The 26631-nt window shown below is 34.8% G+C and overlaps 1 protein-coding gene across 2 annotated transcripts; it reads right to left on the reverse strand.

The window, feature by feature from the left end:
* Window positions 1–7866: 7866 nt before the first annotated feature.
* Window positions 7867–21947, reverse strand: LOC307167609 (zinc-alpha-2-glycoprotein-like). Of its 2 annotated transcripts, none has more exons than XM_079886852.1 (8): window positions 21492–21947; window positions 15403–15675; window positions 15015–15302; window positions 14646–14930; window positions 13865–13987; window positions 13635–13712; window positions 11632–11664; window positions 7867–9639 (listed from the first exon to the last, which is right to left on the reverse strand). In XM_079886852.1, the coding sequence occupies exons 1-7, from the start codon at window positions 21571–21573 to the stop codon at window positions 11660–11662; spliced, it is 1134 nt and encodes a 377-aa protein (XP_079742978.1). In that variant the 5' UTR covers window positions 21574–21947; the 3' UTR covers window positions 7867–9639; window positions 11632–11659. The 2 variants fall into 2 exon arrangements, with proteins under 2 accessions (XP_079742978.1, XP_079742979.1); XM_079886853.1 differs by lacking the exon at window positions 21492–21947 and adding an exon at window positions 16267–16530.
* Between the last annotated feature and the right edge of the window lie 4684 nt (window positions 21948–26631).

Consider the following 26631-nt stretch of genomic DNA (forward strand, 5'->3'; position numbering starts at 1 on the left):
GCATGTATATACTGTATATGCATTTATACATAATTTATATTATATATAAATATAAATAATTTATATATAAATAAATAAAAATCTTAAATATATACATGCATATGTGTGTATTTATATATACAAAATAATTATACACAGTACACACACATATATTATGCAAACACAAACTTTTATTTTGGATGCGATTAATTGCGATTAATTTTTTTCCCAGCACTAATTTAAATATATAATTATATTAAATATATAATGAAATAATCAGTTCATACATATATTTATAAATAATAGACAAGGAAAATTAAGGCTCTGTAACGACCGTGCAATGCTACAGGTTATCCGTCAACTGAACGTCCGTTGCATTTGCAGCAAGAGGCTTTTTAAACTCTTACTTTGTTAAATGTATTGTTTTCAATCTCTCTACAGTTTGGATGACTGTAATATCACAGATGAAGTTTGTGTCACTCTGGCTTCAGCTCTGAGATCAAACCCCTCGCAACTTAGAGATCTGGATCTGTCTGAGAATAAACTAGGAGATTCTGGTGTGAAGCTTCAATCTGATGGACTGAAGGATCCTCATTGTAAACTGCAGAAACTGAAGTAAGATCTTCTGTTTGATGTTTTTCATGACTTTCATATACAATAATTAATTCTTATGAATATTTTCTGGTTATAAAACAAATTAAAAATCAAGATTGAAAATTGGATTTAATATCATGATATTTGATATATCTGTGAAGATAATTTGAGAAAATTCAACGTAATCAAATTATTTATAAAACTGTTTGTCACAGTCAGGACTTGGAAAATTTAACATTATGTTATGGACTGTATTTATTTGTTATATCAGCACTTGCTTTAATAGACTTGCATAAACATGGCCAAATAAATCACATTTACATACACAGTGGCACAGTGATATGTATTTATAATTTAAAAAGAACATATTAGTTAACTTAAATCTACTAAAAGAGTTTTCATTTTTCTTTTGGCAGTCTGTACCATTGTGGCGTCACAGATGAAGGTTGTGCTGCTCTAGCTTCAGCTCTGAGATCAAACCCTGAACACCTGAGAGAACTGAATTTCACTGAAAATAAGATTGGAGATTTGGGACTAAAGCTCCTTTCTGATGTCCAGAAAGATTCTCTCTGTGTACTAGAGAAACTGAGGTAAGATCATTATCAAGAACATTCATTTATATTAAATGTCATTAATAAATCGCATCAAAGTAAACATTTTTACAGCATAATTTGTCACTTCATTAAGTCAAAAAAAACAAAACACAAGGATCTTCAAATAAATATATTAGTAATAGGGTGTATCTCGATCTAAAGGCACTTTTGCATAGAGAAACATTGACATCTTGATTACATTTAGTCATTTAGCAGACACCTTTGTCCAAAAGCGTTAGAAATAATTATAATAATAATTAGAAATAATGCACAATAAAAATACTCTGCTCATATTTCTTCTCAAGCTCTTCACTGATGTTGTTTCCTTGGTAAACAAAGTATACTAATAAAAAAAAAAAACTTTATTTAAGAACCGTTAGTTGTGGTGAAAATTACACAGCTGTGTCAGTCATAATTTACACTACCGTTCATTAAATTGATCAAAAGTGAATGTAAAGAAATTTATAATGTCACAGATTTCTATTTCAAATAAATGGTGTTCTTTTGAACTTTCTATTCATAAAAGAATCCTGGAAGAAATTTATCACAGTGTCCACAAAAATATGAAGCAGCACAACTGTTTCAACATTGATAATAATCATAATTATTTCTTGAGGAGCAAATCAGCATATTAGAATGATTTCTAAAGGATCATCTGACGCTGAAGACTGGAGTAATGATGCTGAAAATCCAGCTTTGATCACAGGAAACATCTTAACATATAATACAATACAAACAGTTAATTGAAAATAATTCTACACAATATTTGACTCTTTTTTTATCAAATAAATGCAGCCTTGTTGAGAATAATACCCCCAGTTTCACAGACCAAGCTTAAGCCTAGTCCCAGGCTAAAATGTTTGAGCTGTTTGATTTGTCAATGCCATTATTTTGTCACACAAGTAATGTTTTTAAGGAACGGTTAAAAGTAACATTAGCTAAATGTCCTAATTTTGAAACTAGAGCCTTAGACTTTTCTATTTTAAAAACATTAAACCCTAAACTTTTGGTTTAGTTTTAATTAAAAAAACATGAACATAAAAGTGCCAAAGAAATACCTAAAGTGAAAGTTTATCTTTGTTGGGAGCCATTCCAAGTGTCTCAGCCATTTTGCAGCCAAAAAGTTCTGCACCAGATTGAGGATAGAATAAAGGGTGAGTATCAAAGCTAATCCTTAGTCGCAACAGCACGCGTGATGATAGTATGTTGGTACATATATTGGTAATGGTAAACTGTCGTGAGTCTTCACCGTACAAAATCGAGCGTGGTTACAGCTCTTGGTCGACGGTAATCTTTTACTGAGGCCTAGCAGTGACCAGTTATGGAATTATACTTGCACGTAATCTTAATCTATGTCTATTTTAACTTTGGGTTTTTAAAATGTTTATTAGCATACATAATTCCCACGCACTACATGTTTGTGTAGTGTGGATTACTTGTGTAGGCCTAGCTTATTCTTTTTTATTTTTTCGTGCTATTTTTTTTCTAAATAAAAAAATTACCTTTTACTTATTACATATAACTGAAAATAATTGTGGTAGCACGTAACTATATTTATATCAGCAACTCATTAATACTGTCCAATTCGCAATTTTATAAACTCTAAACAAACACTCAGTTCTTGGAGGTCCTGAGAGCCACTCCAACCCTACTCAAACTTATCCCTGTTGTGTGTTCGAATGTTTAATGGGATGCGTTCAAAGATATTAAATATTATTATAACAAACAGACAAATATATAATTGTTTGTGTTTTACTAACTGAAGTGTTTATGTCCATTGTTTGTCTAAACTTTTGACTTTGATGAAGATGAACTGACATTTCAATTCATCAAATCATGCAGAAAACCAGCTAATTCCAAAGGGAATACTATTAACAGGTAGCACACGGCCCAAAAAAAAAAAAAAAAACAACGAGAAAAAATAAATAAAGACTTAATTATCTTATTATTCTATTATATTCTTCTTATTTTATTACTAACTGCTTATCTTAATGTTTTAAATGTACATACATTAGGCTAGTAGTTTTTGGTGTATCAAAATTGGAATTGAGAATTGTGAAATTTCACTTTGCTAAACAAATTAAGCCAACTAATATGATTCAAATTATTTTGATTTCTCCACCCAATAAATGTAAAAATTACAATGCAATGAAAATACAGGAATTAGCATTGGCAAGTACCAAAAATAAAAGTATCCTATCGGCCTCATTCTGGAAAAAGTGGTATCGGTGCATCTCAATAGTGTTTAGATTTTTTTTTTTTTTTTTAAATAGTGGCAAAGTGATAAAAATGCCATTGTACATGGTTAAGCAGTGCTGTGTTAAAAAAGGAAGTTTGTAAATCCTGTTAAAATGATCACACACTCCATGTTTATATGGTCACGATCCAAACAGTAAAAGTGACACTGAAGCAGTGTCAAATGCAGCACTAAAAATATGTTGAATTATGTCATTATGCAAAAAGCATTTGTAAAACAGTAAAGTTATTTTCCCCAACTGTGGCTATACCTCAAAAGTAAAATGAAATGAAATTCATGTTTTGTGTTTCTGTTTTAAAAAGGAGAAGGACAACAGGAACATTTTCATGCTATGGATATTACTGTAGCAGAAAGAACAAAACTAGAAACAAACAAATTAAAGATCAAACAGATCAAATTAAACTCACAGGCAAGATGAAGAGGAGAAGAGGAAGCATGGAAAGATTACCTCCTGAAAGTAAGTAATGAGTAAATCATGCTATAATTTATCCAACTATTCATCCATTAAAATATTTGTCATACATGTAATTTACAGTGTCTGGAGGAGGACAAAGAAATGAGAAGGAGGGGTGGAGAACAGTAGTAGAAATACTAGGAGCAGCAGCAGTAACAGCATTGATAGCAGGAAACGTAGCAGGACCACCAGCAGCATCAGCAGCAGGAATCGGAGCTTTGGTAATATTAGGAGGAATGGCAAAATTTAAAAGAGAACCCTCAAAAAAAAGATTAGATTTTTTATTTTTGCTGTTTTATCAGTCAATGAAAATCTTGAATATTTAATTTGATAGCAAGGTTGAACCAACGTCACGAAAAGAGAGGTAGGCTTATGCTATATCGTTTATTCAGAGTGGGGATTGGCCACTGTGGCTGCAGAATACAGGTCTACATCAATTACTGATGTCACAAATGTAAAGACTTTTTCAGCGCTGCTCATTAACCTCTGACTGTTCAGCAACACAAAATGTTATTTGCATTTTCCCCACATTGCGGACAGAACTAGAGTTTGACTACTCACACATGGAAAATATGACTATAACATTGTTGTGTATGTAATAACATGCACATGAGAACGATTTCAGCGTGGAATGCCGTGATGAGTTTAACACTCGCAACGTGGATCACAGCACATATCCGAACCAGAGGAAGTGTGACAGACTGGAACATGTATTCTATGAATTCATTTAAAGGGGGGGTGAATTGCTGTTTCATGCATACTGAGTTTTTTACACTGTTAAAGAGTTGGATTCCCATGCTAAACATGGACAAAGTTTCAAAAGTTAAGTTGTACGTTTGAAGGAGTATTTTTGTTCCAAAAATACTCCTTCCGGTTTGTCACAAGTTTCGGAAAGTTTTTTTCGAGTATGGCTCTGTCTTACGTAAGATAGAGCGGAATTTCCTTATATGGGTCCTAAGGGCACTTCTCCGGTAAGATCGCGGCCGCGCGCGCACTCGCAGACCAGAGAGAGAAGAGAGCGAAAGCAGTACGTTACCTCAAAGCGCTATGCTCGGCTTTTAGGGAAGTCAATGTCACCAAAGAAGTGGGTTTTTGGTTGGCAGGGCAAGACAACCCTGCACAGATTCCCAAAGAACCCAGCGTTAAGGGAATAGTGGATGGAGTTTGTTTTTTCGAAGCATCAACGGAGGTTGTGCACGACTCTTTGTTCCCTGCATTTCGACGATGATTGTTTTATAAACAAAGCCCAGATCGACTTATTTGCAGATCGTCTAATGCTTAAGGATCGAGCAGTCACGGTGAGTAAACTACTTCAAATGTCTCTCTGTGTTGTTGTTAGATCAGTTAGCACAGCTATAGCACACCGCCCACACGGCCCGCCCCCAGCCGCTCGGTTTTTTCCGGAAAGACTCGGTACAGTCAATCTTTCACTTATAAATATAATAAAACTAAAGACGTTTTGGAGATATGAAGGATGCAATACTACTCTATAGGTACTCAAGATTAACAGGAGATTGAGTGAAAATGAGCATTTCACCCCCCCTTTAAAGCATCTACATTTACGTTAATGTGTATAAAGTGTTTATAAAATGTGTGGACAAACATGTAATTTTTGTGTAATGTGTGATCAATTATATTGGCACAATAAGGTGTGCAATCGATTACTTGTGTTTTGTCGAGCACTAGGGGGATTGATTAATGAAAACAGCCAAACAGATAATTGAACTTTATACCTGAAAAGGGGAAGGAAGATTAATCACAGATTAATCTTCCTCCCCCTTTTCAGGTATAAAGTTCAATTTACTGTGTAAAATAATGTTATGTAGTGTTACGTCCTGAGACGTATTTTATTGATCTATGTGACTTGTGTTGTGTTTGTCTTCTTTTGTTTTTGTCTTTCCCCATGTCCAGAGAACTTTATTGTGTTCTGTTGCTGAGAAGTGCTTATCATTGGTTCAATTGGGAATTTAGTCGAAGATTTACACCTTTGTTCAGAATTTAAGATTTCCTTTTAAGGAAACTTGTAAGGAGGTGGGTGCCATTTTGTTTGAAACTTCTTTTCTCCTGGTTTTTGTGTAGTCAGTGAGATAGGTGTAAGACTTAAGAAATTAGAAAATGGTTTAATGTGAACAATTATCATACAACACTATACATATCTGGTATCATTTGGAATGTCTCAGTGTGACTGGTACAAAGGTCTCATCCCCAAAGAAGTAAAACAAAATGTAATAAAGTTTTTAAGAGTTTAGAGATATCTTGCTTACAGAGGAGGGTGTTTCTTCCAGGCAAATGGCATCCTGCTCTCAAAATGTGTAAACTCCAAATGCAAATTCCCAATGATAGCAAATGTTATGTGAAAGAAGTTTCTGTCTCGGTCTGTGTATTTAAAGCAAAAGCACAAGAGGCTCAGGGCGATTTGTAATGAGATCGACTCATAGCCGATTTCCCCAGTCAGGTAGCCTACATCTTTTACTCTTTATCTCTGAGAATTTGATGATATGGTATTGATTATCTTTGAATTGATTATGTAATTGGCATGATACTTTTACCTGACATAATAAAATTGTAAACATTTGATTTTATTCTGACTTGCTCTGAAATTGTTTTCCCAAGTAGATTAAACAGACTCATATGTTACCTCAAATCTGCGTCAGATTAGTGACGACTAATATTTGACACTAATTCAAGTGTACTTGGTTTGTAAAGACAAGAAGTGAGTTTCCGTTTAGGGCAGCAAAAGTGCTTCTTGACCAATCTAAATCTGGGTGTGTCTTACCTCTGTTTTAATTTAATGTTACTTTAGATAAGTGTATGTGGGTAATCACAGCATGGCCAATCCAAAGCTATTATAAGAGAAGTAAAGTTGGTTGACTTATATCTGTAGTAGTGGCCATACCTCTACTGAAGTAAACGTTACATTAATTCAAGTATATACAACCAAGGGGGCTATACATCTATACAAATATCTTAGATTGAGTAAACGTGAATGTGACCATATCAGATATATAGCAATTACCTCTGTTTGGTGACAGAAGCTGGTGAGTTTGTGATCGTGAGACCCGTGTTAAACAGAAGCGCGAAGACCTCTGAGCGACATAGCTTCCTAATATGAACGGGTAAATTATAAGTATTGAAAAGAGTTGAAAAGATTAATCAAATGTGCTGCTAAACTCTTATATAAATGACAAATAACCAATTGGCATTCTAACCTAAATTCAGATAGTCAGATAATTTAATTGGAACTAAATTACTTTGCCACGTGGAAAAGACAGTAACGCGCAGAGACCTTCACCCATTCTATTGGAAACCGCCATTGGACCGATTTAGACGGGCTTACATAAGGAAGTTCATTTGTTATTTATTTTCCTTTATTTTTATGTATAGGTAAGTTGGTTAAAACTGAGTTAGACACCTTTTTGTTTATTGTGTTGGCCTTTCCCCCCTCCTTTTTCCATTTCCATTTATCTTTTGATTCATTAAGCACCAACTTTAATTTGTTCTGGATGTGTGTTACTGGGACTGGAGACAAGAAGTTCCCTCCCTCTCTCTCTCCATAATTTGTTAGGCTACTGCTATGCCCATACCCCAAGACTAAAAGAGGCTGGCACGTAACCAATGTTAGATTTCATGCATTGTATCACATGACCTGATAGGTGGCAATGGGCAAATGTGTACTTGCATTTTGAACAATTGTTGCTTAAAACAAAAAGGGATCTTTGGTATCTTTATTGCATTCAGAATCAATGCTGAGAATGTTTCAATTTCGACAAGCAAATACCAAGAAATAGGTTTCAGCAGTTTGTCTTTCAACTACATTTGAAAAATCTGCGATGGGACTGAGCTCGAATAGCTTCAGCATCAACGACTTTTTATTGTATGAAATCTATAGGCTAAAACACATACACAGAAGAGAGGCTAAAACAATACTACTTAATACACCCTAAGCATGCTCACACACATTGTTGTAGATACAGATGTTTGAAATAAAAGATGGTAACAAAATGTTTATTCCAAATCTCCTCTGTATAACATTTTCAGGGTTCACAATAATTGTGACACAATTGTCATGTTATAATAGTGATTTTATGTCTAAATATGAATGCAAAAGCAAAACTTGAGAAAAGAACTTTATTAGTAAGTAGAAATACAATTATAATCGTTGGTTTGCACAGTAATCTCCAAAAAAAAGCAAAGAAAAAAAAAAAGCAATTTTTCCACAGCAACGTCATTAAGCAGGCTTAAACACACACAAAAACATTATAAAAAAAAAAAATTGGAATATGTATTGGGAAAACATATGTTAATGGTCTATATAAGCATTACACATTTCTTTGCAAACTAATTATATAAAACTATATAACCAGTGCACAATAATTTAGAAAAAAAAAAAAAAAACTGCAGGTGTCTCTAGTGGACGACAGTAACTTTACAGCCTTAATATTTCAGTTGAAATGAGTGATAGTTTAGAATTTACTGTGAGCTTTCTAAACATCAGAAATCCACAAAACCTGGCATTGTTTTTTTCAAAATGGCCTGTTCTCCATATGTACAGTTTTGTGAAGTTTCTACTTTGTGCACAATATGCAACAATTTTCTTGTTTCTCGTAATCTTTGATGATTGTTGTTTTGATGTTACATTACTCACAATGGGCCATGCCAGATAACTATAAAAAAAAAGTGAATTCGATCAAAATTATTTTGATAACTTTTTGCCATGAGGGTCCCAAGGTTATGCATGTCAAGTTTTAATTTTATAGCAAATTGGACAAACAGCCTATGAGAAGTTTGAAAAAGATGTTTCAAATAATTTCAAATATTTAATGAACAATTTGATTGACAGCAGTGGTTCTTAAGGCAAAGTTGTTCAAAATGAGGAGATTTAACCTTCAAACGTTTTGGCATCCCGTCGTGAGCGTGAATCACAGATCGAAATTCTTGCCATGAAAAACTTTTTGCCATGAGGATTCTAGATGTCATTCTAGGTGTCAACATGTCAAGTTTCGAGTGAATCAGACAAACGGCGTCGAAAAAGTAAATTTTTCTGAAAATTAAAAAATATCGGAAAAATTTAAATGGTGGAATTGAAATCTGAGATATGTTTTGTTCGTTGAGCCGAAGATTCCAATGATTTCACTAAATTGAGACCTACCATCTGGGCCAGGTTTCAAGTATCTAGAGGCCTTACGGTTTTGCATAATCAGTTTTGCGGTGGAAGAATAAAAATAAAAATCTTTACAACAGGGTTTCCGCATATTGTGCTTGAACCCCTAAAAATAAAGCTTTTCTGCAATCAGTCAAATCTTCCAACAAACAATTGTTTTGAAACCGCAGAGGTATATCAGAATAACCCTGTAACATTTTTCAAAGCGTAACCACAACACACTTATACAGCAAGTGATAGAGAAAGTGTGGACTGATGAAATACTTAAATGCAATGAAATTCGCATTGGATATAAGGATTTGCCAAAGGCAAAAAATGTAATCAAACACCTTCAATATCAGCTGAAATGATCTCACATACTTAAAATTCAGGAAAACAATGCATATAGTTGATCATCTGATGACCAAAGTGAGAGGAAAAAAAGGAGTGAGCATAGACTGAGATACCTAGTTAATACTTTTCCTGTTTCCTGTGGCACAAAAAGAAACACTTTTTTTTTTAAAAATGTGACAGATTAAATCCTTGAGCATAATTCTTGCATAGATATGCCAGGTTATTACTGCTTTGGACAATGCCTTCCTTTAGACAGTTCCATTGCTTCCTGCAATAAGACAGAAGTTGTTAGCCATGAGAACAATTTGCTTGCAATTTGTGACATTTTAAGCAAATCTTGATGTAGGCCAAAATATAAAAGATAAGAGTTGTAGTCTCAAACTACTAATAGGATTGTGTGCTATATATTTTACTAATATTTTACAATTAACCTTACATATAAATATACTGTATAATCAATCACATTTACATTGTACTTTGACTCAAAACTCATACAGTCATTGTACCAAACATCTTTTTTGAGCATCTCTGTTGAAACTGGTGATGACCAAACTACAGCAAGAAAAGTTCACTTTTGTGCAGTGTTGCCACAAATGGACCACTGCTGTGGTATATAAATATATAATAATTGCACATAATGTAATATGTTATCAATAAAATGTTAATGCAATTTCTCAAAACAAAATCTTATTTTATTTTTTATTTTATCCACATAAATAGCCTATTGTATAAGAAAGGTATTACATCATAAACACTAGCAACTTGTAATAATGGATAAATAAATTAATGTTTACAATAATTATTTTCTGTCTACATAATCATGAGCACAAATAAAAAAAAATTAATTAAAATTAAATTATGTTTGATGTCTTAAAGGTGCAATGTGTAATCATTCTGAGGATCTATTGACAGAAATGCAATATAAGATCCAAAACTATGTTTTCAGTGGTGTATAAAGACCTTACTTAATGAACCGTTATGTTTTTATTACCTTAGAATGAGTCATTTATATCTACATAACCGCCGGCACCCCCTTCTATGAAAGTCGATATATTGTGACGTCATGTTTCTACCGTAGCCGACAGTGAACAAACAGCGCTACAGAGTGCGTTTAGTCACTAACTTGAATGAGAAGCAGAAAAAGACGCAGTAGCTTCTCCTTCGAGTTTGAAAAGGGAGGGATAGGCCGTGAGTGACTGGCTGTTTGCAATTCGCAAATCTCACCACTAGATGCCGCTAAAAAATACACACTGCACCTTTAATCTAATTAGAGAGTAACAACCCCCCCCCCCTGAAATTGTCTTGTGTTGAACTAAAAAGATATTTTGAAGAATGTTGGTAACCAGACAGTTGACGGTAGCCACTGACTTCAAAAAATAAAAAAATACTATGGAAGTCGATGGCTACCATTCAACTGTCTATTTACCAACATTCTTCAAAATGTCTTATTAGTTCAGCAGAAAAAAAGAAACTCATATAGGTTTGGAACAACATTGGGGTGAGTAAATGATGACAGAATTTTAATTTTGGGGTGAACTAACCCTTTAAATAAACAAATAATCAAATATAAAAAAGAAATTATGAGCCCAAATATTCAAATACAATATTTTTGAAAAATGCACATATACCCAGTAAATACAGAGGATTTATGAAAGGAATGATAGGAAAAGATGTGCATGGAGAAGAATAATGATCTGTAGAATATCCTATCATCCGTGAAACATGGTGGATGCAGTGTTATGGCATGGGCATTATTGACTGGGGTGGGAGCTAAACTCTGCCTCATACTGTAGCTCTCTAGGAGCTGGGTTAGGGTTAGGGTTAGGTATCTTAAATGGTTCATGTAATATATTTTTGTTAAACCCCTTAAATAACAATAATAAATACAGGAATATTTAAATCTAGTGCATTTAATATTCAAAAACTAAAATAAAAATGCATCAATGTTTGTTGTGCCTTAAAAAGAATGCAATTGTTTTGTTATAGAAACTATTACAATATGACAATGTTTTTGGTGAGTTCATAATGTAATACATTTGCCACAATTTAAAAATCATTATTAATTTGAGCTCCAATAACTAAAAATTATTACATTACAAAACAAAAATTATTACTTTACAAACCTCTTATTCCATTATGTGCCATTATCATTGTTGCTTTGTTATTACATTATGAGTTGCTACACAACACTTAAAGCACATTACTTTAGAAAACATGATCAGCAGCTTTTTCTGCTGTTCCTGCACTGTTAACAGCTTACCTCCATTGGGCACATGTCCATTGCTGTTTCAGGCTGGGAAATCCAAAGAGGAATACAAAAGAAGATATAAACACAGAAAGCTCATTAATAAGATATGTATCTTCCTACAGTATAGATGCTTCTACTGACAACAGATATTTTATATATCTTAGCTACTTAAATTAACAGTGTTACAGAAAACATTTATATTTTATATGGGGATAAATCTGGGGTGGCAATGTTTTTTCTAAGGGTGTCAGTTGTCACTCCGTGCCACCCTGGTAGATCCATCCAAACATTTCAGTAGCTTGTTTTCAAAGCCAGTGACTTTTATAAATAAAACAGCTTCACTAATGAAATCTACATTATATTTCTCAGCAATGAGGTGATAACTTCGCTGTAATTAAGCCAACAAGCGTCACTATTAGGTTGGTTTCTCTCTCTCTCTCTCTCTCTGGTTAATTCATTCGAATTCATTGAAAAAAAAAAAAAAAAAAATTATATATATATATTACATATATTACAGGGCTACTTTAGTTCACTTCAGAATTTTGAGATTTCTGAGCTGTAGACTATATCTGTTCTGTCTGATTTTGCGCTGCAAAACATTCATGAGTCATGCAGCTGTTATCTTGTCAATGCTGGAAAATAATAATGAACACCCAAAATTAATTATACTGTATAAATAATTTGAATAGCACGGCCATTCAAAACCAGGGTCTACGATTGTGTATAGTAAAACGATAAAAAAGTAAAACGCCCAAAATATGTAAACACAGATATTGGATACCAGTCTTGTCTAAATGAATGTAAACAGGCAGGCCAAATCATCGGATATGGTCAAAAGATCGGATCTGTGCATTAAGACTTGCCGTGTAAATGCAGCCTAAGTTTGCATAAGATAATATTGTATGTAAGTCCACATGTCATACTAAAAATAATCTATGCTTCTAACCACAGGTCAAGAGCTGTAGTTTCAGCCACAAATCTATGTGATGCTGTTTGCGAATATTCATTGGAACTATGGTTTTGGGAAACACCAAATCGTTGAATTATGTTGCTATCTTGCAACCATAGTTGGCTGGCGATGCTTTTGGGAACCGCACCCAAGAATGTTCATCATTATTAGTAGAGGTGGGAATCTTCAGTCACCTCACGATCCGATTCCGATTCTGGTGGGAGTCACGATCCGATTCCAGAACGATTCTTTATCTTATCTTTTTGTCCTCACCGTTTAATCCCTTAAGACATAACTTGCTGTGTTTACGTTCATTTTGCACAAGTATATTAAACCACTTACACGGAGTCGCACAGCCGCATGCGCGAGCAGTCAACACAAAGCGCGCATCAGCATTTGAAACTGAAAGCAGCCTTCTGTTAGCGAGGTTCATATTTTAAATATATAAGTCCACTGCATTCCAAACCACATAAACGATGACTTCGTAGAGCATTAAGGAGAATAATCGACGCGCGAGACAGCACACTTCAAGTGTAACATCAAACATGCGCGTCTCTCACAGCGCATCCTGTACAATGAAGCCTGTGAATGTCCTTATAATTCGTTTCAACCTTTCCGAACTTTATTAAATATTATTTTACTGAAGGTACGTGTGTGGGGAATTGTTAGCAAGCAGAAGACGGGTGTTTCTAAAGCAAACTCTGTGTCATCGCACATCTGGTTATAAGCTCAGAATCGATTCTGAAATTCTCAGAATCGATCCAGAATCGTTGGAGAGAGAATCGCGATGCATCGATGGATCGATTTTTTCTCCCACCACTAATTATTAGCAGAAAACATTCCCTGTCAGAATATAGTCACTATGCATTTTAAACGGCAATCTGTTCAATTTGTGTCAGATGTTTTGGCCAATGCGCAGCCCATCAAAAACATTGGGGAATCCAGAAGTAGAAGCATCCACTACAGGACCTCTAGTGATTAAATTGTTGTATGTGTGAACACCCCATAATACTTATCTAAAGGGAAATACTGATTTACTCCACTTCAGTCCTCTCTGAAAGCTTACCTGGGAGAAAAGGTTGCTCTGTTCCATTAGCATAAACCTCTGTTGGAACTCCATTTACAGTCCTCTGATTAAAGAAACCTATAGAGGATTATAGAGTATAGAGTCTGGTCAGCACAAATAATTAATATAGACTATTTCAAGATTTTGGTCCTGTCAGTTGAAGAAAGTTTATCAGAGAAAATTATTAAAAAGATTGTTCCCAGAATCTGTATTTATGTTGTAATACTCACCAATTCTTTTAGTCTTATAAAGGTAAATGCCGAGCACTGCAACAAGAGCAACTACAACTAAAGCTCCAATCACAATTCCAGCAAGCAGGAAAGTGCCTTCCTTGCAGTCAATGCATTTTCCATCTGCAAAAAATAAATAAAAATAATAATAAATGGACAAAGTTACTGTACGTAAAGTCTAAATGTCTACTACATTTAAAAAATTTAATTCCATTGTTGATAAAAGAGTTATTTTAAGGTGTCATAAAACACTAAACTACATTTTCTGAGATTTTAAAAGGTTTTTGTGTAGCACATTAATGGATGTTAACATTTTCGTCTGTAATTTTAATTGTAATAGAATCCTTATCTAGGCACTATTTCAGGTTTAAAATCTTCATAGTGTCCATGTCATAGGTTGTGATATTTTCTCTCATTATGGTGTACTGATAATTATTCATGAGACATTTGTGCACTTATCCTATATGAGAGACACATTTATGGATCACAAGTGTTTGTTTTCACTTTGTAAGTGTTTCTATGTGGCATGATTTCTCTTTCATAGACCCCGAGTCTCCGACACAAACGTGATCCATCCATTCTGTGAGTGTAACCCTCGGTAAACACTGCAGGTGTCATAATGCTCACAAACACTGAGATGTAACTCTAATTTCACTAAGCTAATTGGTCACTAAAAACGTACACATCATGCTTTCAAGTTGTTTCAAGTAGGCACTTCCACCAGTGTTTCCTCGGAGGAAAGAGCCCTACTCTAATGATTAAATACTTTCCCTTTACCTACCCCATTTGACAATAATTGGTTCTTTGAGAGTTTTGTGGGACACAAAACAGTCATATTCTGCTTTTTCATCCTCCTTGATTTCCACACGCTTCCTCAACTGGAAGGTTCCATCATGGTTTGGTCTGGTTCCTGTGGATTCAATCTCAGACTTAGGCAGGGATGTGCGATATTTTCTTATTGTCAACATCACATCTTTGGGGTAGAAACCAGTGGCCATACAGGTGAGTTTCAGCTTAGTTTTGTCTCTGGTACACTTTTTCGCAAACACTTTAACATCTGGAGGAGCTGCAGACACAGAAATCAGTTTATCAATCAGTTATATCTCTATGACAGCTGCAGATAATCAACAAATACTCTACATTTACTCACAGCCCTTTTTGAGCTCCTCATCTCCATATTCTCTGAATTTGTTGAGCCAGTCCACACACTCTTTCTCCAGGTAGCCCTTGGTGTACTGGTTCAGGATGGGCACATTATCCCATTTCCTCTTGGTTGGAAGAGCTGCATCAACTGGGGCAACCCACTGAGAGTCCTTATCATCAAAAGACAGGAAGTTATCGCCATCATAACTGTACTCATCAATGCCTTTGGAAAACTTAATTTCCTCTCCATTTAGATCAATTTCACACCCATGTCTCCACTGAAGAACATGAACATCTGAAAGGGACAGAAAACAAAATGTTTTTTCAGATGATAATAACAATATAATATGAAAATGATATGTATATGCAGGTAAATATGTATCAATATTTCTCACCTGAAGCAGTGTCGTTCATACGGTCCATCAGAATTTTGACATTCACATTAAACCACTGTTCTTTGCTCTTTCTTGACTGGGTGCCTTTTTCCCAGTAATCCTCCTGCATTTTCTCTTTCATCCAGTGCTGTGTGGGAATCTTTCTCTTTTCCTTGCTATTGTAATAGTCAATCTGTCTATCATCTAGAAGACCCATAGCTGTGAATTCATAGATGCTTGGTAGATTGACTGGTTTGGACAAGGCTGTGTAAATGTAGTACAGGGAGTGTTTCTCTGTAAGCCAAAAGAATAAAATAGACTGCATAAAACAAGTGTATGTGATAAAATTATTTTCTGAAGGAGAGAACAGATCAAATATGAGGTGAGTTAGGCACACGCAGAACAGTCTCAAAACATTTCAGTTACAGGAAAAACTAAACAGGCTAAATCTTTTGTAATTAAAAAAAAAAAAAACTATAATTAACTGAAGGCCATTTAATAAAAATGTGTGCCTACTTGGATCTGAAATAGTTTCACTATTTTCAGGTTACTTTTTGGTATATCCAGATTGTATTCTGTTGAAAAATTAATTTGAGGCGGCTAATCCTGGTATCGATCATATGAACAGTAATATTATAACTAGGCCGCTGCCATGTTGATCGATGTCAAATAATGGGAAGTAAGCTTTTTTATTTAACAAAACTCTTAGCCTATATACTTAATTATATAGGCTAAGAATAGATACACTTTTAAATTCCATGTACTATGTAACATAAATTCGTAATCAAATTTCAATTCTGTTGCTCCAATGCATTTTTTAGACCGGTAAAATTTTACTTTCACTTTCTCCAACAAACGCAGCAAAATGTAAACATTTAACGTTACCCGTTTGAACTGAAGACAAAGTCCCACAAAGAAAGAAAAAGCAAAGCAGAGCAAAACTTTTTGTCAGGACACCCGTTTCCATGATTTATAATCTTCTGAGCTATCTAATTCCACTTGATGTTTACTGTGTCGGTCTGAACTCAAGAGCTTTCAACGACTGTAATCATCTGATTGTAGAAAATGGCGGTGATGGGTTATTTCCTGGTTATTTCTAACTGCGTCATGAAAGCTTCGACGAATCTTTAGTTTCGATTTTCCTTCTTCTTCTCTTGATTAATGGCGGATTGCAAACGACTTTTAGGTGCATACCACCACCTACTGTACAGGAGAGACAGAGCGCCCACACCCAGGGGGAAAACAAACCAACCGTCCCCATTGACTTTGCATTGCGAGAGGCTGCCTCCTTGTCATTTCTTGCTTCTAACAAAAGACAGAAAAATAAAATGCCTAAAAGCTGCTGTGTGACAAGGTGTACAGAAAACAAGCTAAAAAACCCAGAAATAAGTTTTTATTAGCTCTTGACCCCCAAAAAACGAGTGTTTAGGACATAAAAGTGGATACAGGCAGTTGAGACAGAGCGTCACGTGTCTCATTACTCTGAGAACTAACGTACGTCCACTGGAGGAGACCGTAATCGGCAAGAGACCCTACTCGGCGACACAGGATAGTTTATCTTACAGAATATAATATATAAAACTGACATTTGGATATTTGACTCCCCAGTGACTAAATGTTTAACTTACTGCACACGTAGTGTATTTTTAGTGCATACTGAGTGTCAGGATCCCACAATTTACCCATTCGTTCCAGCCTGTATCCACTTTTATGTCCTCAAACCAGGGACGCGGGAAGTGGGGGTGCTGGGGGTGCTGCAGCACCCCCTGTTTTCACAGAATTGTAAATGCAACGCATGTTAGTTCATTAAAATTTATTAATTTTTAGCATTTAGTTATTTACTTGTAATAAACACTTTAAGTGGGCTATTTAAAAATTGTTATATATGTTAAATTATGTTTTTAAAACATAAGCACAGAGTGTAGGCTATTGTGTGTGTGTCGAAAGAATTTGTCCGCAGCTGCAAAAAAAAAAGTCAAAAACCCCACTGTTAGTGTTTTGAAAGGAACAGGCAAATATGTCAAATATAGCAGGATACACTTTAATTGTTTACTAATAAAACATTTTTATGTCAGTGTCGGCTATAAGATGAAGTTGTCGAATCGCGATCTTCGCAGCGCCAGAGAGAAATGCACATTTCATAGGCCTACATAAACAGCGCATGCAGGGGCGTAGCCAGGACATTATTTCTGGGGGGGCCAGCTTGGGCCAGTCTTTTATTTGGGGTGGCACTTGATTGTCAAAAACTAGTATTTTAAAACTCACTCAGAGTAGCGGTTTTCCCGCGGCTCGTCAGGCCATAAACAATGGATTGAACTTCCTTATGGACACTAATAATGTCTTATTGATAATCCATGTTATTGGGATGGGCGCTTAGATCAGTGGTTCTCAAACTTTTTACACCAAGTAGGCTACCACCTCAGAAAATATTTGGCTCTCCAAGTACCACCATAATGATCAATATTAAAATACAGTAGCGTAGGCCTAACTATTCAGCTACAGTTATGCACAGCTAAAAAAACAGGCAGTTTTATTTATAATAACTTTAAACATTGTAACAACACAGTTTTAACATCAACACTGCACTGTGTGCACTGTTACACAGGTAATTTTTTTTAATGATTAAATTAAAATGTATAAAATGTCATCATAATTTCTCACTGTTTTGTAGCGTTTGCTGCTGCTGCCTTCACCGGCGCTTTCGCCACTGTTGTGTTGTTAGCAGCACTAGTGCTTGGTTCACTCTCATCCTCTTCAGTTCTTGTATTTGAAACATTCTCCTCCTGATCCAAACTTTTCTTGCCAGATTGAAGCCACAATAGCAGTTTTGAACTTTTCATAATTTAATAATCCACCTAACATTCATTTATATTTAACCTTTTCACAAAAAATCAGCTGCTCCCAAGCGTAAGCTTTTCAAGGCGACCATAGATCGTATCACTTTGTTTCCATGGTGACCTGTCGTCACACGACCACAACCACTCAATATGATCTGCTTTTATTTATTTTTTTTATTCAAAATATTCACAAATTTGTTAGCTAAAGCATTGAATCGCCTTTATAATGATCACGTTAGTTGGGAAAAAAAGCACAGTTTGAATTTAGCAGTTGATCACGTTCTACTCACACCGGTGAGATCGAAATTCAGTGTTTCCTCTGCGTAACGTTACCACTAGAGAGAGCCTAGTACCACACGGTACCACACTTTGAGAACCACTGGCTTAGATAATGTGCGAGTGCGATTTGTCATGATTATGTGAGGGGTTAGGGACCTTAACATGAGACGGGGATTTTTTAGTGCAAATGACAGAAAGACACAATATGAATTGTCATTTTTAGGCGATCATTTATTTATGTAAACCATGGCATTTTAAGTGCAATATTCAATTTATTTTTCATAATTGTCTTTTTGTTTGTTTGCTGAGTGAGTTTTCAAATCTGCGTCACTCATCGGCGAAAGGTGGAAATAGAGTGTTTTAGTCTGTTATAAACAAAGCATGCACACCTACAAACAAACGCCGACACAAAATATGACACTCTCTTCTATACTCACTCTCACGGTAAAAGGATGCATTTTCCCCTGTGGCTCAGTGGTGAAATCTAAGCTTTTTCGCGCCAGAGACCCGTGTTCGAATCCCGGCTCTGGCGGCAGATGAGCTTTCTTACGTACAGAAAGCGAATCCGCCCCTCGCGCCCTCCTGTTCACTCGGCGGGGGTCGAGTATTTATTTTTGAGTATTTATTTAAACTCAGGAGGGTTTTTTTCTTTAAATGAAATTTATTTTCCCCCTCCTCAGACTGGGGGTGGGGCCGTGACTTTGGGGGGGCCGGCAGGGGGGCCGAGCCTTGACCAGTGGTGGCCGTGGCCCCCCCTGGCCACCACGTAGCTCCGCCCCTGAGCGCATGTCTGTTTTCTTTCGTTTTGAATTGTTCTGCTTTATTTCAAGCTATCTATAGCCTATGTCTCAGGTCTGTGAGGCATATAGCCCTACGCTGAGTTTCGGTTCATTTATGAGACGAGCTCCAGGTTCGCCAGCGCCTCCGTGTCCTGATTATCTATTTTCTAATAGCCTTCTTATTTATTAAACCCAGACAATTTTTTTGATGAAACATCGATTAAAATTAAGATACAATTAATACAAAACGAAATTAAATTTAAAGACAGGCTTTGTGCTTTCAGTTTGAGGTCTCTGTGAAAGTTTTAAAACATTCGTTTAGTGCCGCGAGCGCTCACGTCCGTAACGGAGAACTGTCTGTAACATGTTTTTTTTGTGTGTGTGTGTGTGTGTGAAATAAATTTCTAAAAAAATGCGACCTCGTCCAGTGCGATTTAAGCTATAGGCCTATATGTTTTTTCTTCCTCGTGACGCATTTTTTGACTTATTATGCATTATGCGATTCTGGAGCGACTTATAAAATAGGCTACGGTAAGTTATTTATTATTTTTGTGCAAATGAACAAAACATAAAGTCCCATTCTTTAAGGATTAATTTAGCCTATGTCCCGTTCGTTGACCGGTCCATTGCGTTACGAATAAAAGCAGAATCAATAAAGTCAAAAATGTGATGTGCAGTCAGGTTTGAGTGAGCGCTATTTGAACAAGCGTTCTCACTGACACGCTTGTTGTGATTCGCGGAGATTTGACGAGTTTTATAGTCTTGATATTGTTTCTTATTCAAAAGTGGTGACGCCCCTACCCCCCCCCCCCCCCTCCAAAAAAAAAAAAAAAATCAGCACCCCCAACCTAAAAACTCTTCCCGCGCCCCTGCCTCAAACGCTCGTTTTTTGGGGTCGACAGCTTATGAAAACTTATTTCTGGGTTTTTTAGCTTGTTTGCTGTACACCTTGTCACATAGCAGCCTTTAGGCATTTTTCTGTCTTTTGTTAGAAGCAAGAAATGACAAGGAGGCAGCCTCTCGCAATGCAAAGTCAATGGAGACGGTTGGTTTGTTTTCCCCCTTGGTGGGCGTGGTCTTCAGATTCCACTTTAAAATGAAAATTCTGTCATCATATACTCACCCTCATGTTGTTTCAAACCTGTTTGAATTTCTTTCTTCTGCGTAACAGAAAGGAAGATATTTAGAAGAATATCAGTAACCAGACAGTTTCTGGTCTCATTGACTTCCATAGTAGGAAAAAAATATACTAAGGAAGTCAATGAGACCAGAAACTGTCTGGTTACTGACATTCTTCTAAATATCTTCCTTTCTGTTACGCAGAAGAAAGAAATTCATAAAGGACTGAAACAACATGAGGGTGAGTAGCCTATATGATAACAGAATTTTCATTTTAAAGTGGAGTATCCCTGTTCTCTTAATCTACCCAACAACCCTGTGTCTTTAAGAAATTTAAAAAGTGCAGTTCTGGTAATTCTTATCCCTTCTCCCTCTCCTTCTGTTCCCAGTATCCCCATCAGATTCCACTTCCGCCCTGCTTCCTAAATCTTGAAACACCTGTCTTTCCACCTCATATAATATACAGTGCAATGAGAGTGCAGATAAACTAGCAAAGCATGCATTACAGCTGGAAATAACAGTTCCAATTCCACTTGAAAAAGGAGAAGGAAAATCAGTGATTATTTTCTGAAGGAGAGAACAGATCAAATATGAGGTGAGTTAGGCAGACGCAGAACAGTCTCAAAACATTTCAGTTACAGAAAAAACTAAACAGACTAAATCTTTTGTAATAAAAAAAAAACGACCTATAATTAGCTGAAGGCCATTTAATAAAAATGTGTGCCTACTTGGATCTGAAATAGTTTCACTATTTTCAGGTTACTTTTTGGTATATCCATATTCTGTTGAAAAATTAATTTGAGGCGGCTAATCCTGGTATCGATCATATGAACAGTAATATTATTATAGGCCGCTGCCATGTTGATCGATGTCAAACTATGGAAAGTAAGCTTTTTTATTTGACAAAACTCGTAGCCTGTATACTTAATTATATAGGCTAAGTATAGATACACTTTTAAATTCCATGTACTATGTAACATAAATTCGCAATCAAAATTCAATTATGTTGCTCCAATGCATTTTTTAGACCGGTTGCGTAAAATGTTACTTTCACTTTCTCCAACAAACGCAGCAAAATGTAAACATTTAACGTTACCCGTTTCAACTGAAGACAAAGTCCCACAAAGAAAGAAAAAGCAAAGCAGAGCAAAACTTTTTGTCAGGACACCCGTTTCCATGATGTATAATCTTCTGAGCTATCTAATTCCACTGATGTTTACTGTGTCGGTCTGAACTCAAGAGCTTTCAACGACTGTAATCATCTGATTGTAGAAAATGGCGGTGATGGGTTATTTCCTGGTTATTTCTAACTGCGTCATGAAAGCTTCGAAACCTTTACGAATCTTAAGTTTCGTGGAACAATCAAGACATTGTATATAAGAGAAAATCTTTGTTTTTTAGTAATTGGTTTGAGAAAAACATTCTGATTGTTTCCCAGTTATTTAACTCAGAAGGTCTTCTTTTAAGTTACGAAGATTGTTTATGTAAATTTAATTTTCCAGTCACTCCCAAAGAATTCTCAATTGTCATGGATGCTATTCCTAAAGGTACTGTTATGCTTTTAAGGGACTCTGTTAGATCATCCAGCACTTTATCTTATTTCTTTAGACCCATTTGAAATCCCAGTAGGAAAACTGTGCTTTTTGTCACCTCCTCCTTCATCACGTAACTATAAGATTAGATCTCTTTTTCAAAAGGAGCTTGAAACAACTCCATATGTGGTCTCTTATTGGAGGAATGTGGTTGATCATATTGATTGGAAAAAAGTATGGACTCTGTCGTCGAAATACATAATAACAAACAAGGTTAGAGAAATCTCATTCAAATTATTACACAGATTTTACCCAACTAAAGTGTTTTTGAAAATTTTAAATCAGACATAGATACAAGCTGTTCTTTTTGTGGTGACCCTAACGAAACTGATATGCATATCTTTTGGGATTGTCCTCACACACAGATATTCTGGATTGATTTCTCTAATCGCAGTGTGCTCCAGGGTTTCTCTCTGCTTCTTAAAGATGTACTGTTTGGCTTCTTTAATATACTAAAAGATAAAATGAATGAATATTTTATTATTAACCTATTATTACTTATTGCAAAATTTCATATTCACCGCAGTAAATTAATTCGTCAAAATCCTTTATATATTGTTTTGTGTATATATGAGGTTCAACAGTATGTACAAACTATTTCATCTTCCAAGAATCTCAAAGCTTGTAAAACAATTAATTTATTTAATATTTTTAATTTATTTTGTTAAAGCTTTTGTTTTGTATTTTTATTTACTGTTGCATATGTCTTTAAATGGTGCTTTGCATGTAATGTCACCTCTTTGTACGTAATGTTGATATTATCTGTATTTGTATATTTGGTACCTTGGCATTAATAATAATAAAAAAAATCTTAAGTTTCGATTCTCATTCTTCTTCTCTTGATTAATGGCGGATTGCAAACAACTTTTAGGTGCATACCGCCACCTACTGTACAGGAGTGTGTAACATCATGCTATTTGTTTAAGTGTTCTCATATTCTACCCAACAACCCTGTATCTTTAAGAAATTTAAAAAGTGAATTAAAATTCTTATCCCTTCTCCCTCTCCTTCTGTTCCCAGTATCATCAGATTCCACTTCCGCCCTGCTTCCTGAAACACCTGTCTTTCCACCTCATATAATACACAGTGCAAGTGCAGATAAACTAGCAAAAGATGCATTACAGCAGGAAATAACAGTTACAATTCCACTTGGAAAAGGAGAAGGAAAATCAGTGATTAGAAGTTTTTAAAAAATATAAGGAAAGGACTAGGCGGGAGGAAATTATAATGACAAGACTGAGAGTGGACCACACAGGATTGAATGGCACCTTGGTTTTAATGGGGAAAAGTAATAGTGAATACTGTGAAAACTGTGGGGTTAAAGAAAATGCTGAACATGTCAATGTCCATTTTTCCATACCTTTTTTTCTAATCACTGATTTTCCTTCTCCTTTTCCAAGTGGAATTGGAACTGTTATTAGGGCACAAGCCCTGAAATGGCGAAGGTTTGAATAAAACAGATATTTTGGTTTGAATGTGGATTTGTTTGATATTTCAGACTGAGTTTTTAGCTACTCCTCCTAAGGGGTTTATCAAACTTTTTCAACAAGATGATAATACATTAAGCAAAAATTATGCAAAAAAAAAAAACAACAAAAAAAAAAATGTAGGCCTATTATATCCAAAACTGTAAAAGGTTAGGTTATAGCCTAAAAATAAATTATTTTATGACAAACATATTACTGTATTACTAAGTGAACTCACTTATAGTTATAAACTCAAATAATAATAATAATAATTATTATTATTATTATTACTTTTTAGGCTACATATTTAGAAAATGCTTATGTCCAAAACTTACAAAAAAGGAAGAAATCAATTCGTCAAATATCAGTCATTATACAGGTTAGACAATAATAATGAACTGCTAAGATTATAAACCATGTAATTCGTTTTAAATAGTATCTTAACTATTTTAATATACACTCTACAGATAATAGAATAAAAAGAAGAATGTAGACAACAATACATTAAATATTCTCATAAAAGCTTCTCCAAGGCTCCTCATCAGTTGTCTACTGTGTTCAGTTTTCTTTAACGTAATTAGTCACTTGTGTGATCAGTGTTCAAGCAAAGAAAACAATATGTAAATATCAAGTTATATTTATAGAAATAGCCTATATGCATTCATTCATAATAGGCATTTCGTATATATTCACACAACAGTAGTAAGCAGCACGGCATTATATAGATTTACTTTGTTGCAAACCAGTTTAATAATCGCATCTGTTTCCTGGTGCTATACAATCTGGCACAGTCAAGTTCATGTAAAATCGACTAGGACTTATTTTTTTGCTTTTACAAAGTTGTCTGTCAGATTTTCCCAAATCTTTTTGGAAGATTGTATTATTATTATTCTCCATGTTTGCAAAATCTTCAAGGAATTGTGAAAGTTGGATCATACAGTATGTTGGTACAAATGTATCTTGCCCGGCCAGACCTCCCTCGAACAGATGCAAGGATATATAAAGAATATAGTTATGTATAATAATACATATATTAGAAATAAACACATTTTATGTTTATTTTTTTTAATTAATGCATGATATTCAAGTTAAAATATGCAGATTAGTGTGTTAAAATGCCCACTATATATATATATATATATATATATATATATATATATATATATATATATATATAGTGCTCTGCATTATATGATATGAAATCTCTTAGGCCTTGTCTTTCTCTAAGTTTGAAAGAAACAATAGTTCTGTTAGACACTGACCTGGAATTGGAAAATAAAGCTGAATTGGAGTACAGTGTGATGTTTTCTCTGAGCTTATTTAATTGTAAATATTTTGAAATCATAATCAATAATGTTACAATAATACAGTTTGGTATGATGTTTAATGTTTACTTATGGTCCAGATCCTTAATAAATTATTTGGGGCCCTTCATAGGAAAAAATTAGGCCATAGGAATTTAGGTTCTAACAATAAAAGTCTTTATAGGAACAGAAAAGTAAAAGTAAAAAAATATATATTTGAAAGAAATAAGTGTATGAATTTAATGAAGTAAAAATAAAACTACATTGACAGAGTATATCAACTGAATTTAAATGTATTTTTTAAGCAAGTCATTTTAAATGAGGCAAACTGACAGGGAAATATAAGATTTAAAAGATTTGTTATAAGAATTGATCTATAGTGGACAACTGTAGTGCATTAGCAATCTTCTGACTGTTGAAATGGTTAAAAGTGAATAATATGCTGTTACCCAGATCATTCAATAGCTAGTGTTTCACTATAAATATGGTTGAAGTTTGATGTAAATCATATAAGCAACACTCAATGTAATTGGTGGTATGGGTAATGCAAAACACAAAGTAGAAGTTAGGGAGACAGTGTGATGTAAAGGTTTTTTTATTTGTAAAATATTTAGAAAGTTAAAATTATATAAGCAAAACAATAAGATAAGGAAAATATGTTAAATATATATATATATATATATATATATATATATATATATATATATATATATAAAGTGTAAAGAAGAGCTAAGTCCAGGTCCAAAAAAAGCAAACAAAACAAAAGTTAAATATGTAAGTTTTTAAAAACAGTGCACATTCAAAAGTAAAGTGTGAAAGTGGGGTCACACATCCTTGTCCTCCACTGGAAGAGCAGATTGTGTGGTGTCATGTAGGTCTGCAAAAGAAAAGAGGAAGTTATAATAGTTTCCGTGGAGACATATAGTGTAATAAACAAAAACTGTGATGATATGAACCACAGAAATTAGAATATTTTACCATCTTTGCAAAAGTGTTTTGTTGAACTTAGCATGTCTGCATTTTCCGCTGAAGGTGGATCAGTTTGTGTGGCGGTATCAGATAGGTCTGTGAAAAAAGAGGATGTTATCATTGTTTTGACTAGTGTAGTAAAAACAATTATAATATATAACAGAAGACAGATTGTGTAACCATCTTTGCAAAAGCCTTTGGTTGCTGCTAAAAGCTCAGCTGATCCTTGAGCTTCTGAAAGTTTTGTTTTTGTTTCGATTAGTTCTGTTCTTAGAGTTTGTACAGTCTGTTGAAGTGCAAGTTCAAAATATTTCTTGTTTTTGCCACCGTGACATGATGGTCATTAAATCTGTAGCAAGGGTGCAAAGTTGTTGGCCCGATTCTCTAGGGTTGACTGTGGGGTCATGGCACTTGTACTATTGAAAGAGTAAAGAATTTGTGTTAACATCGGTATGGTTTGTGTAATTGAAAATATGATGTAGTAGAAGTCAAAGCAAAATAATAAAGGCACAAAATGTTACAGCCTTTCACAGTCTTACAGCAAGTAGTTGAAGGCGGTCATGGATTACGTCAATTTATGTGTGTGTTTAAAAATAGATACAATAAATAAGCAAACAATACAAGCATGTAATAGTAGAAATATGTGTAGCAGTATAATACGCAAATAAAGCTATTTTGAGAGTATGTTTGAGTTTTTTCTATTTCTATTTCTAAAACAGACCAAATTACATGAGGCTTCATGGCTGTGTCTGAACAGGTGTTCTGCAGCATCAGGCTCCAGAGGGGACAGTGCTCTCTCCTTTCTTGTTTACCCTATATACATCAGACTTACATTATAACACTAGCAGTTGTCATATCCAGAAGTTCTCAGATGACACAGCTATTGTTGGACGGGTATCAGATGG

This window comes from Squalius cephalus, assembly GCF_949319135.1.
Source record: "Squalius cephalus genome assembly, chromosome: 11".
Lineage (NCBI taxonomy): Eukaryota > Metazoa > Chordata > Actinopteri > Cypriniformes > Leuciscidae > Squalius > Squalius cephalus.

Coding starts and splice junctions, on each gene's coding strand:
- LOC307167609 (XM_079886852.1), bottom strand. CDS start 21,573: ATGGAAACGGGTGTCCTGACAAAAAGTTTTGCTCTGCTTTGCTTTTTC. Junction 13,988..14,645: donor ACCAATTATTGTCAAATGGG/GTAGGTAAAGGG, acceptor TATTTTTTGCAG/ATGGAAAATGCATTGACTGC. Junction 13,713..13,864: donor TTATAAGACTAAAAGAATTG/GTGAGTATTACA, acceptor AATCCTCTATAG/GTTTCTTTAATCAGAGGACT.